A 14,620-nucleotide genomic window follows, 5' to 3' on the forward strand; every position below is an offset into this window, starting at 1 on the left:
CTTGGAAAGGATCACTCCTCACAGGTGCTTCTAGAATTGTCTAAAAAGAAAAAAAAAGCCAAATCAAAAAAAAAAAAAAAAAAAAAAAAAAAAAAAAAAAAAAAAAAAAAAGGACAGCATGAGGACATTTTAGCTCCACTGTACTACAAATATAGCAGAAGATTCCTCTCCATATAGAAACATTGGATATTATCCACCCAAGTATTATGACAGAGACTACAATCGTAATGGCTAATTTCTATGTAATTGCTTATTAAATCTAGCTTGAGTAGTGAATACGGTGTATCCTAGAGCGCTGGGATATACAATATAATATGTAATTTAGGCATGCAAACAATTTTGTTCATGGATATATACATAACACATTATTTTGGGGTCTCACCTAACAGCCTATCTCAATTGGGTTAGCCAGTAACCATAGCATTAATGATACCATCAGAGAAATGACTGTCTCCCTGCATCTCCACAAACAATGAGTTTGTTGTGTTATTTTGTCAGAATGATCTAGGGTGATGGCCTTGTCGAATGATGACACAGAGCCCTTGCTTACTCAAAGTCACGCTTGCCAAGTCTAACCTGACTGTGCTGGGATGCCATCCTAATTCTTCTTGATTCCTTTTTGATGACTTTCCCCTTTACTAACTACCCAGACGGCATCATGTTAGGATCATAAATGGCCTCACACCTGGTGTAGTCTGGAAACGGTTCGGGTCTTCAGAAGAGTGACACTGAGTTGATAGACCCTTTAGGAGTGGCTGGTGTGAGCTGCCGAAGTTACGGGAGCACCGACTTGCCTTGAGAAGGGATGAGTGCAGCAGTCTCCAGGGGTGAATTGCTTCTCTCCAGAGCTGCTGTTATACAAGGCTAGTCTATGCCTGGCTGGTCAAGTGCAAGGTTAGCTCCCCCTTTCTCTTTCCATTAATGGAAATGACATTAAGGGGGTCTTTGCAGAGGTTGACCATATGGAACTGCCCAATCTGGGACTTTCAGTTTCCAAAACAATGAGACACATAAGCCTCTTTCTTTGATCAAGAATCCAGCCTCAGTTTTTCTTTTATAGCAACAGAAAACAAAGGCATCACCTAAAGGCTAGGTCATGGGGACTTGAGGCAAGGGAAACAGACACTTGATAATAAAGGTTGCATGTCACTTAGAAAGAGGTAGGATGGTGACTAGAGGGTCAGACACAGATTAAAAAAATAAATCAAGTACCGTAGACTATATTTTGACAGGACATCAGAGATGCAGATGGGAAAGCCCGAATACAGAATGTAATTCTTAGGGGCCAGGGTGAAGCTAGTCCCTAAACTATGCATGGTGATAAAAGTTCCTGATGGGATTGACAGTTATTCCGCGAGAGGGATACAGGGAGATTCCATATGAGCTTCAGGAGCCAAGGCAATATTATGGGACCTGCTGTAGTCAGATACCAAGAAATCTCTCCCTGGAAAGTCAGAGCAACAATGCTCAGGTACAGGCATTTCTGCCAGACCCCTCTGAGGGATAAAATACTCATCCCTTTCCTGTTGATAACCAACTAATATGTCCAGATCCCAGGACGTTTATGTATCTGTGGGAACGTCATTTAAACCAGAGCCAGAAATACCAATTTAAAGTAGTTCAAATTATAATATCCTAAGGAATTACTGTTATCTACCTTTGTCCCTACAGAGTAATTTGAGATTGCAACTGATGGGAACACCTCTGGGTATTTTCTGAAAAAAATATCTAGGTAAGGCATCCTTGGAATATTTTTTCCTGAACAACTATTGTTAATAGACTCACTCACACTTTAAAATATATTCATTGATCTTCTCTTTTTAAAATGCCTTTCATTACATTTTTGCTAATTTAGTGGTGTGTGTGTGTGTGTGTGTGTGTGTGTGTGTTTGTGTGTGTGTCAGAGAGAAAAGGGGAGTACCACACGTACTGTGGTGTCCATGTGAGGTCTAGGGACATTTGGGGGTGTTAGTTCTCTCGTTCTCACTTGTGGGGTCCTGTACAGAACTCAGGCTGTTAAGTTTGGTGGTGAGTTTCTTTACTCACTGAGCTATATCACTGGACCCTAATACTAGTTTTTTTCTTTCTTTCTTTCTTTCTTTTTTTAGAAAGTATTCCTTTAAATTTGGTGCACTCTGCTATATTCTTTTCATTAAAATATCTCTATAAGCAAAAAAAAAAAAAAAAAACTTTCAGCCTATTTCAGGTTGAATAATGAGACTTCATGGTTTCTAAGTTGCCAGAGTATAACTCAGGAACTGCTGTGTTATCCACAGTCTCCTGATCTCTGGGACATTTGTAATAAGAGGAAGATTGGTGGCTCCAGCTGATAAATTATGCAGTTGTCTCTCTAAGTTCCCACTTCCATGCACTCTGTCTTGGAGCCTCAGATCCTGAAAAGCAGGAAATTATGCTTTTCTAATATCGATGCATGGCACCCGGCAGTAATAAATGTGACAAAAAATATTAGGGAAAACTGTCTTTGACAGTGATGAATTTTAAGTGGCTCACCTGGCCATAGCTCCAGCTTCTGCTCTTGATGTCATTGAAGTCCCCATAAAATATCACTCCGATGTCATTCAGGACGTACTCTTCTCTTTCCTTCTCATCATCCAGATACACAGCATCCTCTGCATCAGGATGGGAACACAGTGACCTTTAACCAACCACTCTGATTCCAAACCCCTGCAAGTTCACGATGTTACTATGCTGAGAGTCAATCTACCCAGAGAAAAGATAAGTGTTTTCTTTCTCAAAGCATAGCTCATTCCACAATATTTTTAGCCACAGTGAACATAATCAGTACCAAAGATCAGTCTGTAAATGAGGACATTTGTCTGCAAAATGCTGACAAACTCTGGCTCTGGATGTCTTGAAACACAATTAAATTGACATGTCTCATTAAACATTCTATGATGTGGTGCTCCGTGGACTCACAATCAGATGCCGTGGTGCTCAGGCAAATTTCCAACCTACTGAAAAGTAGCTCAGCTGAAAAGGATGTTTGAAATCAATCTGGGGCATGTTGGAGGGTGCAAGCGTCATTTGCTATCCCTCACTGTGGTCTACTGATTTGAAGGAGGAGGCAGGCTGTCCGTTATCTCTTAATGAAAAATCCTTGTGGATGCATTGCTAGGTGTGTGAGCCCAACAAGCCTGCTCAATTAGCTTCAACCATTGCAAGGCCCTTCTGGTGGCTCTAATCTCAAGCCCTTGCTCCCACCTACTTAGCCATCTGTCTGGTACATATTCCTAGGCTTAGGAAAGCATCTTTCACACTGGCAGGATCATACAGGTGTAGACAATACTCAGGTAAATTTGCATTAAATGAAACCAGGCCAGTTCTGGCTCTGACTGAGGATAAGGTTTATTGGGTCTTTCTGTTCTTCTCCTATCTGTATGTTAATTAGTCTTTAAAGTTATGTCCTTGTCATTCTCTGATCCATTAAAGAATCTCTACCTTAGGTAGTAATGCTCAACTCTGGCTGGACATTACAATCACCTGGAGAGATTTACCAATGCAATTCTCAAAGGATAAATAAATGAATAAGTTCCTTATTTGATGTTAAAACTTAGATTTTGTAGGTGCTCCAAAGGCCCATGCATTACTGGTTTAGTCTGTGGGCTGTGTCAGTATCAGGGATGATGGGGCATTTATGCATCAGGGGCTTGAGGGAGGAAGTATGGTCACTAAGAGAGTACATCTGAATGGGGTTTTCAACCCTGGTCCCTTCCTCTTTCTTTTACATTTCCCAGCTATTGTGGACAGGTTCGCCATACACTTTTGCCACAATGTTCTGCCTCACCACAGCCTGCAGGCAATAGTCCAAATGACCATGAACAAAAACATCACAAGCCATACGCCAATAATAAACCTTTTTTAAAAAAATATGGATTTGTCTTGGACATTTTGTTTCTGCATTGCAAACTGGCTAACAAGCCCATGCTGGACTCTGCATCCATCAAGTCTGAACACCAGGGAGGGATCAGATGCAGGCATCAGGAGTTGGTTTTGTTTTGTAGCTTCCCCCAAATGATTCTCATGGCAACCAAAGTCACACCCCATCACTACTCCAAGACTGGCTGAAAGACAAGCAACATCAGTATCCTTGGTGGCCTAAGAAAAACATCAGTCCTCTCTTGTTTTGGGTCCCCTCCTACTCTCCTTGGTCTTGGAGAGTCAGAGTATGCATGACAACTCATGGGATCGTGGGGAAATCAAAAGCATGGTGGGGTCTGGCAGGATCTGCTTGGTCCTCATCCTACCCTCTCCTGCAGTTCTCACTGAAGCCTTGGAACCCATTCACGTATTCTCCAACAATTTATTGTAGCTTTTCTTCCCAGGCTTTGCCTCTTACTTCCCATTTTCATGGATTCATGTAACACACACACACACACACACACACACACACACACCATGATTGTTCTCTCATTATACGATCCTCCTGCCTTTAGCACCACACTGGCTCTATAGCTGTGCACTATTGCTCTCAGTTCTACCTGATAAATATTTATCTAAATCTAATGTTTTTAAAAAGACATAAAGGAAATAAATTATATTTACTTGTACATTTGAAACATTAGTGTTTTATATACTATGAACTTTAAAACATGTGACAAATTAGAGAAATGTTTCCAAAAGTAATTGTTACTTATTTATAAGAATTGGCAAAAAATTTCCCTTTATGCAAAGAATTCTGGTAAATTGAAAGAGTCTTTCTGAAATATACAAAACAAAATTAGAAAATGAGAGACAGTCCATAAAGGAGGAATTACAAATGGAAGATAAAGAAAACATAATTTATTAAAGAGTAATCTAAAACTGTAAAATAGCAAGTGACATTTATAATAAATACATGTAAGGTAGTGGATTTAAACTTAAAAGACCCAGTATCAGCTAGTATGTACCATACTGCCAATCTACTGATAAAATTGTACATTTTTTTTAAAATGGCAACTGTTTAATTGGTAATGACCTAGCTTCAGTGTAGAGCGTGGCTCTATCTATCCAGTAAAAATAATTCAGAGGTACATCAAAAATATTTGGAAGAGCTGCAAATGTAGCAGAGGATGGCCTAGTCAGTCATCAATGGGGGAGAGGCTCTTGGTTCTATGAAGGCTCTATGCCCCAGTGTAGGGGAAATGCCAGGGCCAGGAAGCAGGAGTGGGTGGGTTGGTGAGCAGGGAGAAGAGGGAGTGGATGGGGGGGGGGTTTGGAAGGGAAACCAGGAAAGGGGACAACATTTGAAATGTAAATAAAGTAAATATCTAATAAAAAATATTTGGAAGAAATAAAAAATAAATCCTGAAATGTTCTCCAATTTTCCTAGGATATAAGAAACACTTGGTCATTGAAATATACTTGAAAGAAACTTCAGTGGTAATATTAAGTGTGTCTGTAACAAATCAAATCTTAGATGTGGAACAAATCAAATGTGAAATATATTCAGTCAGGTGTGAAAACCTGGATCCATATACACCCGGTATTACTAAAAATTATTTGAAAAGACAGAAAATATGTACGTATATATGTACACCAAATGAAAATCATTGGGGAATGCAGAAAGAACACTATAATCTTTTCTAAAAGAACAGAAGTTCTTAGATAAGAGTTCAAGAACAAGATAAATATGAGAAAAGGTATGGTGGTTTGAAAGAAATGGCCCCACAAGCTCATGTTTGAGCATTTGTTTTCCAGACAGTGGAACTGCTTGGGAAGGATTAGGATGTGTGGTCTTGTTGGAGAGGTGTGTAACTGGGGATGGATCTCTCTCTCTCTCTCTCTCTCTCTCTCTCTCTCTCTCTCTCTCTCTCTCTCTCTCTCCACACACGTCTGCTGCTTATGAATCAGGATCTAAACCTCTCAGCTTCTGTTCCAACATCATGCCTGATTCCCACCATGAAAAATCATACACCAACCCTGTAAGACAATAAACAAGTCCCCAGTTAAATGCTTTCTTTTATAAGAGCTGTCTTGGTCATGGTGTCTTCTCACAGTGATAGAAGAGTAACTAGGACAAGAGGCACAATAAACTGCTATAAAAAAAGAAAAAAATTATTTCAGCATTGGGTCAAGAAACATGAGACTAAGCTGAAATTCTTCTTCCTGAAAGGAAATAAAGAAATCATCCAAGATCTCTGGGGCTATAACGGAGGAGTAGCTAATGATGGAGAAACAAAAGTCACTGTAAAAGCTACAGTAGAAGGCTTCAGATATATTAGAATTAATATTGATTTTGAAGGACATTGGCCATATTCATAAAGTGCTAGGAAATAGATAACTAATTTGTATACAGAGAAATCAGGAAAGACTGAGAAACTAACACACTAATACAGAAGGAACAATAGAGTTAGATGTGTCTATTTATAATTTCCAATGAAATTATAGGAGTAAGCTGGTATCATTAGCCCAAAGGAGAACTTTGTAATGGATGTATGAGTGCAATAAAATCAAATTCTATTGATTAATCTAAACATCCATATCTATCTACTGAATACATTCTTGGCATGAGTTAGGAAGTATTTTTACACCACCAAGGAAACATTCAGAATGTTTGAGACTGAATTATATTTAGTCTTAAGATATAAGTAACTGCTTAGCAGAAAATGCCAAGGGGGTTACAAGCACATATTTCATGACTAAGAATATGGACTGTTCTATATGACAATGCTGTTTCAGAAATGAGTTTATGGTAAAGCAAATAAATAAATGAAGATAATTTTTGAAGACATGCCAAAAGTTAAAATTATAGATACTGTCTTGAACAACAACAACAACAACAACAAAAACATGTAAAAAAATTTAGATTGGTAAAATTTGGTTAAGGAATGGGCGACCAAGAACACTTGTTGATTTTGTTATCATTATTACATAGTCATATAACAGACAACACCAGGGATATATTCTGAGAGATGTTTTAGCCATCTTTATTATTTTCTGAACATCATAAACTGTCTTCATGGAAACTAAAGCAGTTATGATGTCACTAGGCTATAAAATTATGGGACTACTACTGTATATCAAGTTGGTCATTGGAAGACATGCAATTGTGTGCCACATGATTTTATGTGAATGTACAGATACACATGTATCTGTGTATGGCATGTTGTATAGCTGGAAGCTATGCAAGTGGATTTCATTGTACTAGGTTTTTTTTTTTTTTTTGCTTTCAAGTTTGTTTGAAAAATTTTATAGTAAAAATAAGCTCTCCCAGTGGACATGAAAGAAAAATTAAGTGAAAACAAACATTGAAAAGTGTCTAATTGGATGTAAAAATTCCAAAGATTTAAATTCATCAATATAATCAAGATGAACTCAACCACCTTGCCACTCATACTTTAGAAGCCTGAATGTTGATTCAAAAATTTGTCAGAAACAAAGAATTTGTAAAATTTTACCGGAGTAAAATGTTTTTTCAAGAAGAAAGAGAAGACGGAAGCTTCCCTCTGACTTTGGCCAACTTTGGTTTATGGGGATTTAGCAGACGTGTAACAAGAAGGGCATGGCTGCATGTCCTTGTTGCAGGGCCTGTGACATCATACCTTTCTTGTTTTCTTTAGAGAAATGTACTCTGGCAAATCTGCTGGTCCAACAATGAGTATCTTCATAGCTGTGCAAGAAGAGGAGGGTCTCTCATGTGAAGGAAAATTAACTGGTTTAGAGGCCTCATCTATATGAGCCCAATATGAAGACTCTGAGAATAAATGCTCATCTCTGCATTCCATCGGTTTTCTGGTTCTAACTTACAGAGTCTTACTGCAAACACAACTAACCGAAGCAGTGTTATAATTAAAACCAGTGTTGGCGTGGCAACATATAATACCAAGGTGTGTTTTAGATCTTCATATATAGAGGGATAGTTTTTAAAAGCTTTGAGCAATGACTGATCTGATCAATACATGGTGGTGTGACTACTGCTTGCCCACATGGGAAAGAAGTTTCTGTGACATCTCATTCACCTGTGACATGTCGAAAGCATATCGACGGGTTTAAGATATGCATGTGTCTCTTCCTAACAGTTCTTAGCTTCCTCAGTATGGTCCAGATAATACCACATACAGAAGCAAAACCCACATTAAGTGTATGCCAAGATGTTCAACTTCCCTAATAATCAGAGAGATGCAAGTTGAAATAACAGTAAAATAATCATGATTCCCCACTGTATCATCAAACATTTAAAACAAACAAACAAACAAAAGGTAACACCTGATAATGATAAGGTAAGAAGAAATGAGTACTAGAAATGAGTAACACAATTGTAATTTGCCTGTAGTATAAACAATGACTTTTATTAAGGGGCTGTTTATATTTTAAATTGTGTGTGTGTGAGGGGGGGCAACTACCAGTAAAGGCCAGGAGAGGACTTCTGAGCTAGAGGTGGAGGTAGTGAGCTACCATTTGGAAGCTGCGAACTAAACTCATGTCTTCTGCAAGAACGTATGTCCTCTTAACCACCAAGCCATCTCTCCAGCGCTGATAGGTACCATAGCCTTTTAAAGGACTAATTTGATAATATCTATGCAAATTTTAAATGTGAACTAAGTAATGCTGTTTCTGAGTATCTATGGAAACATATTTGTATAAAATGTATGTACAGCATTCAATACAGCATGTTATCTAAATCACTGTAAACAATAGGTATGCACTGGTATAGAAAACTCTCAAAGATGCATAGTGTGGAGAAGCAAGTAAAGTATGCAAATATATTGTGGTTAAAAATCCAAGTGCTTAGCTGGGCAATGGTGACATACACATTTAATCCCAAATCTAGGGAGATGAGGCAGAGGCAGAGGCAGAGGCGGAGGTGGAGGCGGAGGCAGAGGCAGTTGGATATCTGAGGTTGAGGCAAGCCTGGTCTACAGAGTGAGTTCCAGGACAGCCAGAGAAACCTTTTCTTGGAAAAATATGAGGAATATGTGTTGTACTGGCTAGTTTTGTGTCAACTTGACACAGCTGGAGTTATCACAGAGAAAGGAAATTTAGTTGGGGAAATGCCTCCATGAGATTCAGCTATGAGGCATTTTCTCAATTGGTGATCAAGGGGGAGAGGCCCCTTGTGGGTGGGATCATCTCTGGGCTGGTAGTCTTGGATTCTATGAGAGCAGGCTGAGCAAGCCAGGGGAGGCAAGCCAGTAAAGAACATCCCTCCATGGCTTTTGCATCAGCTCCTGCTTTCTGACCTGCTTGTGTTCCAGTCCTGCGTCCTTTGGTGATCAACAGCAGTATGTAAATGTAAGCTGAATAAACCATTTCCTCCACAACTTGCTTCTTGGTCATGNTGTTTGTGCAGGAATAGAAACCCTGACTAAGACATGTGTACAGTTGTTTTTCTCTGGCTATATCTAGGATTGGAAAGTGGTTATTTGCTTTTTGTCATATGTGAGAATGTATGTATATATTCTAAAAGACTGTATATTGCATTAATTAATTGTCAATTAAAATGACAACCATTAAAATGTATTAAATGTGTAGAAATATGTCAAAATATTAATAGTTGTTGTCTCTAATTTATAGATATATGAGTTCATTTTGTGTACTGATTCTTTTTTCTTACTTTTTTGGGAGGGCATATGGTGTGTGTACAGGTATGTGCACTTGTGTTGGGAGCACACATCAGTGTAAAAGTGTATGTGGAGGGCACAGGTTGATATCCATTGCCTTTGGTTGTTCTCCAACTCATTCATTGAATCAGAGTCTCTTGCTTAAACCCAGAGTTTACAGATTAAGGTCATCTGACTTGCCTGTTTGTGCTTGGATTACAAGTAGACTGACACTTATCCAGCAGTTACAGGGTGCTAGAGATCTGAGCCTCAGTACCTCACACTTGCACAAGTTCTTCCCCCACTGAGTCATCTCCTCAGATATTTTGTGTTTCTGTAAAAGTTTCATTATCAGAAAAAGTGATTTTTAAAAATGCAAATTTGTATTTAAGTGAAACCAAACCCAATCTATTTATTAAAATAAATTCATTTTATTTATTATTTATTAAAAGAAATCTATTTATTAAACTTAATGCGATCTATTTATTAAGTGGTTAAAAAGTCCAATACTTTTTCTTTATTTTGGAGACAGGGTCTTGCTATGTAGTCTGGGTATAAACTCAATATCCTATTGCCGTAGTCTCTTGAGTACTGACATTACAGGCCTGTACCACCCTGCCCACTTTACACACAACTTAGATGTCTTAACTTCTCTTTAAGAGCAATAAGGCTGCAATTATCAATGTCTTCATGTCTTCATTACATGTCATATGACTAGAACTTAAGTTTTCTTGTGTCATTTCCAGAGCAGACTGGATTAAGCCGTGATTTCTTATTTGTCAATGGTTTTGGAGGAACATTTTTTTCTACTTCTTGAAGATGGCCCTTTACTCACTGCAAATTTGATTATTTACTAAACAAATATATATTTAGTATCTGCCATAAACTTTTGCCATTTTATATAACTCTAGCATTCAGGAGGCTGGGGCAGAATTATTAATTTGAGGGTAAGATTGCTCCACATATGAGACCACCCCTTCCAAAATGCACAAAGAAACTACCAACCCTTCCCCAACTAACTCATTGAAACTCATGAAGGAGAGATGAGATGTGAAAGATACTGCACTAGATCCATTTTTTACCCAAGGAAGCTGAGGCTGGGGCAGGCAAGTGAGTTTCCCAAGGCCACAATGCTAGTGAGATTTGAAACCAGGATTTGATTGTTGACTGTTTCCCATGCCACCAACACAGTAGGTCCCTGTCCCTGGCACTCAGCACCATGGTAAGGAGGGTACACGCACACAGTAGGAAGTGAGTAAATGCCTGTTGCAGACTTAAGAGATAAAGACAATGTCTTTAGCTTAGACTGGGAGAGAGGTCCAAGAAAATAAGAATTTCCCATTGTGCTGTGAGTTACTGTTGATGGGATGTTATAAATCTGAGCTCTGTGAACAGGCAGAGCTCTATGACCCATACCAGGATACCCTGACTTAAATCTTACCTCAAACCAGGCAGGCATAATCATGAATCCTCAACAAGGAAAGGAATGGGAAACCCCAATTTTAATTTTAAATTTATTTATGATTTTAAAAGAAGATTAAGGGTAGAAGGCTGCACTTTATGTCCCCTGTTTTATTCAGTTCTGTCCCTTTAAAATGCAGCTGTTCAAGATGAATCAAAAAAAAAAAAAAAAAAAAAAAAAAAAAAAAAAAAAAAAAAAAAAAAAAAGCACATCACTATGGAAACTCCCCAAACTCAGTTTTAGAAGGGATAATAAAAATAGGAAAATGTAATCATGTTTATATTTAGATATTTGGCTGTAGGTGGTTGTTTTTATTTGTTTTAATATTTGGGATTGATTCCAGAAGATGAGTGAGTTTTATCAGTCCCAAAGGAAATTTGATTTCTGCTTAGCCAACTGGACACTGTGCATAAGGAAAAGAAACGAACAACTAATCTTTGTTCTAGAAGTCCCACAGTTTGGACTGCTTGACAGCTGTGACGGTGGGTGTGTCCTTGTAAGGGAGTCTTGGGTGAGGACATAGAGAGGGGAATTAGGAGGAGGTGGCTAATTGAACCAAATGCTATCTTGGGTCTACTAAGAACTGGGTTCTCAGTAACCTTTGGCAAAGGACCCTCACTGAGATTAAACTTGGAAGTAAACAGATTATACAAGGTGCCACTGACGGACGTGGCATGGTCTCATCATCTGCTTTTCCTGGCAGATCTGTCACAGAATACCCCAGAATGCCCTGTAAATACTCACCCTTCCAGGGTGACTAACAATGTACACGTGGCAGCAGTAAAGAATGACGACCTCATTTATTTTACTGTTCCTTTGCTGAGAATTTTGCGATAGTTAAAAAGTAAAAGAAAATTGTGGGCTGCAAAATATTTAAGACTCACATATAACCCTGATTTTGGGCATCCCTTTGGGCATTACCACCGGCCTCTCATCCAGAATAAGGAAGACTTTAAAACAGATGTATAAGGACAAATGCCAGGCCCATTGATTTTTTAGTATCTATATAGCCCCTTTGGGAGAAGGAAGCCATTCATCAGTGTGTAGGCTGAAAAACTCCTGGTATTTACACACTCTTTTAAAGTTAAAGCAGGTCCCATGTCTAATACCACTAAGAGTATGGGTTTAGCAAGACAATAGCTGATGGATCAAAGAAACTGTGATGGTTGAAAGGCATTTCCATAAAGGGTTGGTCTTGCTTCTCATCCTTTAGGAATAACAATGTCTCCAGCCCTTCAAAAAGGCAAAAGATAACAGTCACTCTTTCCAAGAAGGCATAGATTCACAGGAAGGGTCAGGACACCTTTGGCTGACCTCCCTTTCACCACTAGGCATCCCTTTGTGTGTGTGTGTGTGTGTGTGTGTGTGTGTGTGTGTGTGTGTGTGTGAAAGTTGAGGCAAATCAGAAGAGAGATCAACCTGCTGTCTGTGTGCCCTGCAGGCATGCCAGAGATAACTTTTTGCTTCCGACAATAGAACACACTGGAATCATAAAGAAAGTCATTTCCAGAATCTGGTCTTTTTATTCGGGAAGGGCCCAAACCACTTCCATCTTGATAGTCTATAATAGCAGCCATTCAGGAGTCCTTTGCCTTATATCTGTTAACTCCAGTATAGACGGGGACCAGTGAGACACTAGAGGGCCTTTAGTGACTGGGCCATTACTGTTCTCTGGAAACACGGTGCATGGTGCTAGAACATGCACCGGCTTGTGAGTTTATTCGGTGTGTGCTACTTTGTTGGTTTGGCTGGCTGAGGACTTCCTAGTTTATGTGTCTTCAGAAAGTAAACTATTATTCATGAAGCAATTCTACAAAGAAAATGTCAGGGATGCTTTGCTTAGCTGTATCCTCTGAGGGAACCTGTGCCTGTACCGGTTTTAATTTCTTTTCCTTTCCTCCCAAAGAAGAGTTTTCATCTGATCTCACAGCTATCAACCTCGTTTTCCTTCTGTGTGTTTGTATGGCTTTCCAATCTTGACAAATAGTTGCACAGAATTGTGTCTCCTGGCCATCTAAACATTTCTCTAGATACATAGTCTAGTGGACTTTCCATTATGATAAACACTGTGACCAAAAACAACTTGTGGGGGAAATGGTCTACTTTCTCTTACAGCCTTCTACTCAGGGAACTCAAAGCAGAAACCTGGAGGCAGGAGCTGAAGCCCGCCATGGAGGATCATTGCTTACTGGCTTGCTCCCCATGGCTTGCTCAGCCTGCTTTCTTATACAACCCAGAACTACCTGCATAGCAGTGACACTGCCCAAGTGGGCTGAGCCCTCTCACATCCATCATTATTCAAGAAAATTTCCCACAGACGTGCTCACAATCAAACCTGATGACCTTAGTTTGTGTCAAGTTGACAAAAATGTAACCAGCCCAATAAATGGCTTCTGTCTTGAAAATACAACAGTTGCTATAAATGGATCCAGACACCTAAGTGTTTGTCCCAGTTTGTTTCCTAATTTTCTATATGACCTTAACCGATTCCTGTGATATCAGGAGGCCTGTTTCTTTTTTGAAATATGAGCATCACAATTCGATCCTGGCCTCTTGGTGTGGTGTTCATCAATTCAGCTGGCAGATACTCCCTGAGCTCCAACTCTGAGCTTTGGGTAAATGAGGATGACGCTATTCTTCTCTCCCTTCCTCTTCACTTAAAAGTTTTCTCCCCTCCAATTCTCTTTTTTATTTTTCTCCTTTCTTCTTCCACCCCAACTTTGTCTCTTCTTCCTCCTTTGGGAGAACAAAAAAGCTCATCATGTAGCCCAGGCTGGCCCTCAACTAGTAATTCTGTGTCATCTTCCCAGATTCATGCTGGAATTACCTTTGTGCATCACCACACCCATCCAAAGGTCACATTTTTCTGAAAGACACGACCTAGGAAGATATAGCCTATGCACATACTTTGAAAAGTATAAAAATTATCCCCTAGAAGTAATCACAAGCCACATACATGAATGTGATTCTAGATTAGAGTCTTTCATCCTCCCACCTTCCAGAACCATCTTGTAGAAACATTCCTGTGAGCTGCCTTGGGTCTCTTCTGAATTCAGTACCGTTTGGAATGATGCTCACTTGGTATAGAAAGAATGATGATTTAGATGGTGGAATGAGTGATTTAGCTATCTTCCTTACCTCATTAATTCCCGGCAGAACTCATAGAGGCTCACAGAGACTGAAGCAGTTACAGAGCCTGCATGGGTCTGTGCTAGGTCCTCTGCATACATGCTGTGATTATTTAATTTGGGATTTTTGTTGGGAGTGGATGTGTCTGATTCTCTTGCCTGCTCATGAGAAACTTTTTCTCCTACTGGGTTGCCTCATCCAGTGTTGGTACAAGGGTTTGTCTTAATTGCATCTTGTTAGACTGTGTTGGTTGATATCACTGGGAGGGAGACCTGTTATTTATTTATTTATTTATTTATTTATTTATTTATTTACTGAGGGGAAACAGAAGAGCAGTAGATCTGGAAAAAGAATATGTGGTAGTTACCTGGGAGGAGGCTGTGGTCAGGATGTAGTTAGTGTATGAGAGAATAGGAAGGAAGGAAGGAAGGAAGGAAGGAAGGAAGGAAGGAAGGAAGGAAGGAAGGAAGGGAGGAAGGGAGGGAGGGAG

The 14,620-nt window shown here is 39.3% G+C and overlaps 1 protein-coding gene across 1 annotated transcript in view; it reads right to left on the reverse strand.

Moving 5' to 3' along the window:
- Positions 1 to 14,620, reverse strand: part of F13a1 (coagulation factor XIII A chain) — a 171,529-nt gene that overhangs the window by 99,253 nt on the left and 57,656 nt on the right. Inside the window, exon 5 of the mRNA XM_021215683.2 lies at positions 2,512 to 2,630. Within this exon, the coding sequence (XP_021071342.1) occupies positions 2,512 to 2,630 (119 nt within the window). The remainder of the gene's footprint in view (positions 1 to 2,511; positions 2,631 to 14,620) is intronic.

The sequence above is a fragment of the Mus pahari genome, chromosome 16, assembly GCF_900095145.1.
Source record: "Mus pahari chromosome 16, PAHARI_EIJ_v1.1, whole genome shotgun sequence".
Taxonomy (NCBI): domain Eukaryota; kingdom Metazoa; phylum Chordata; class Mammalia; order Rodentia; family Muridae; genus Mus; species Mus pahari.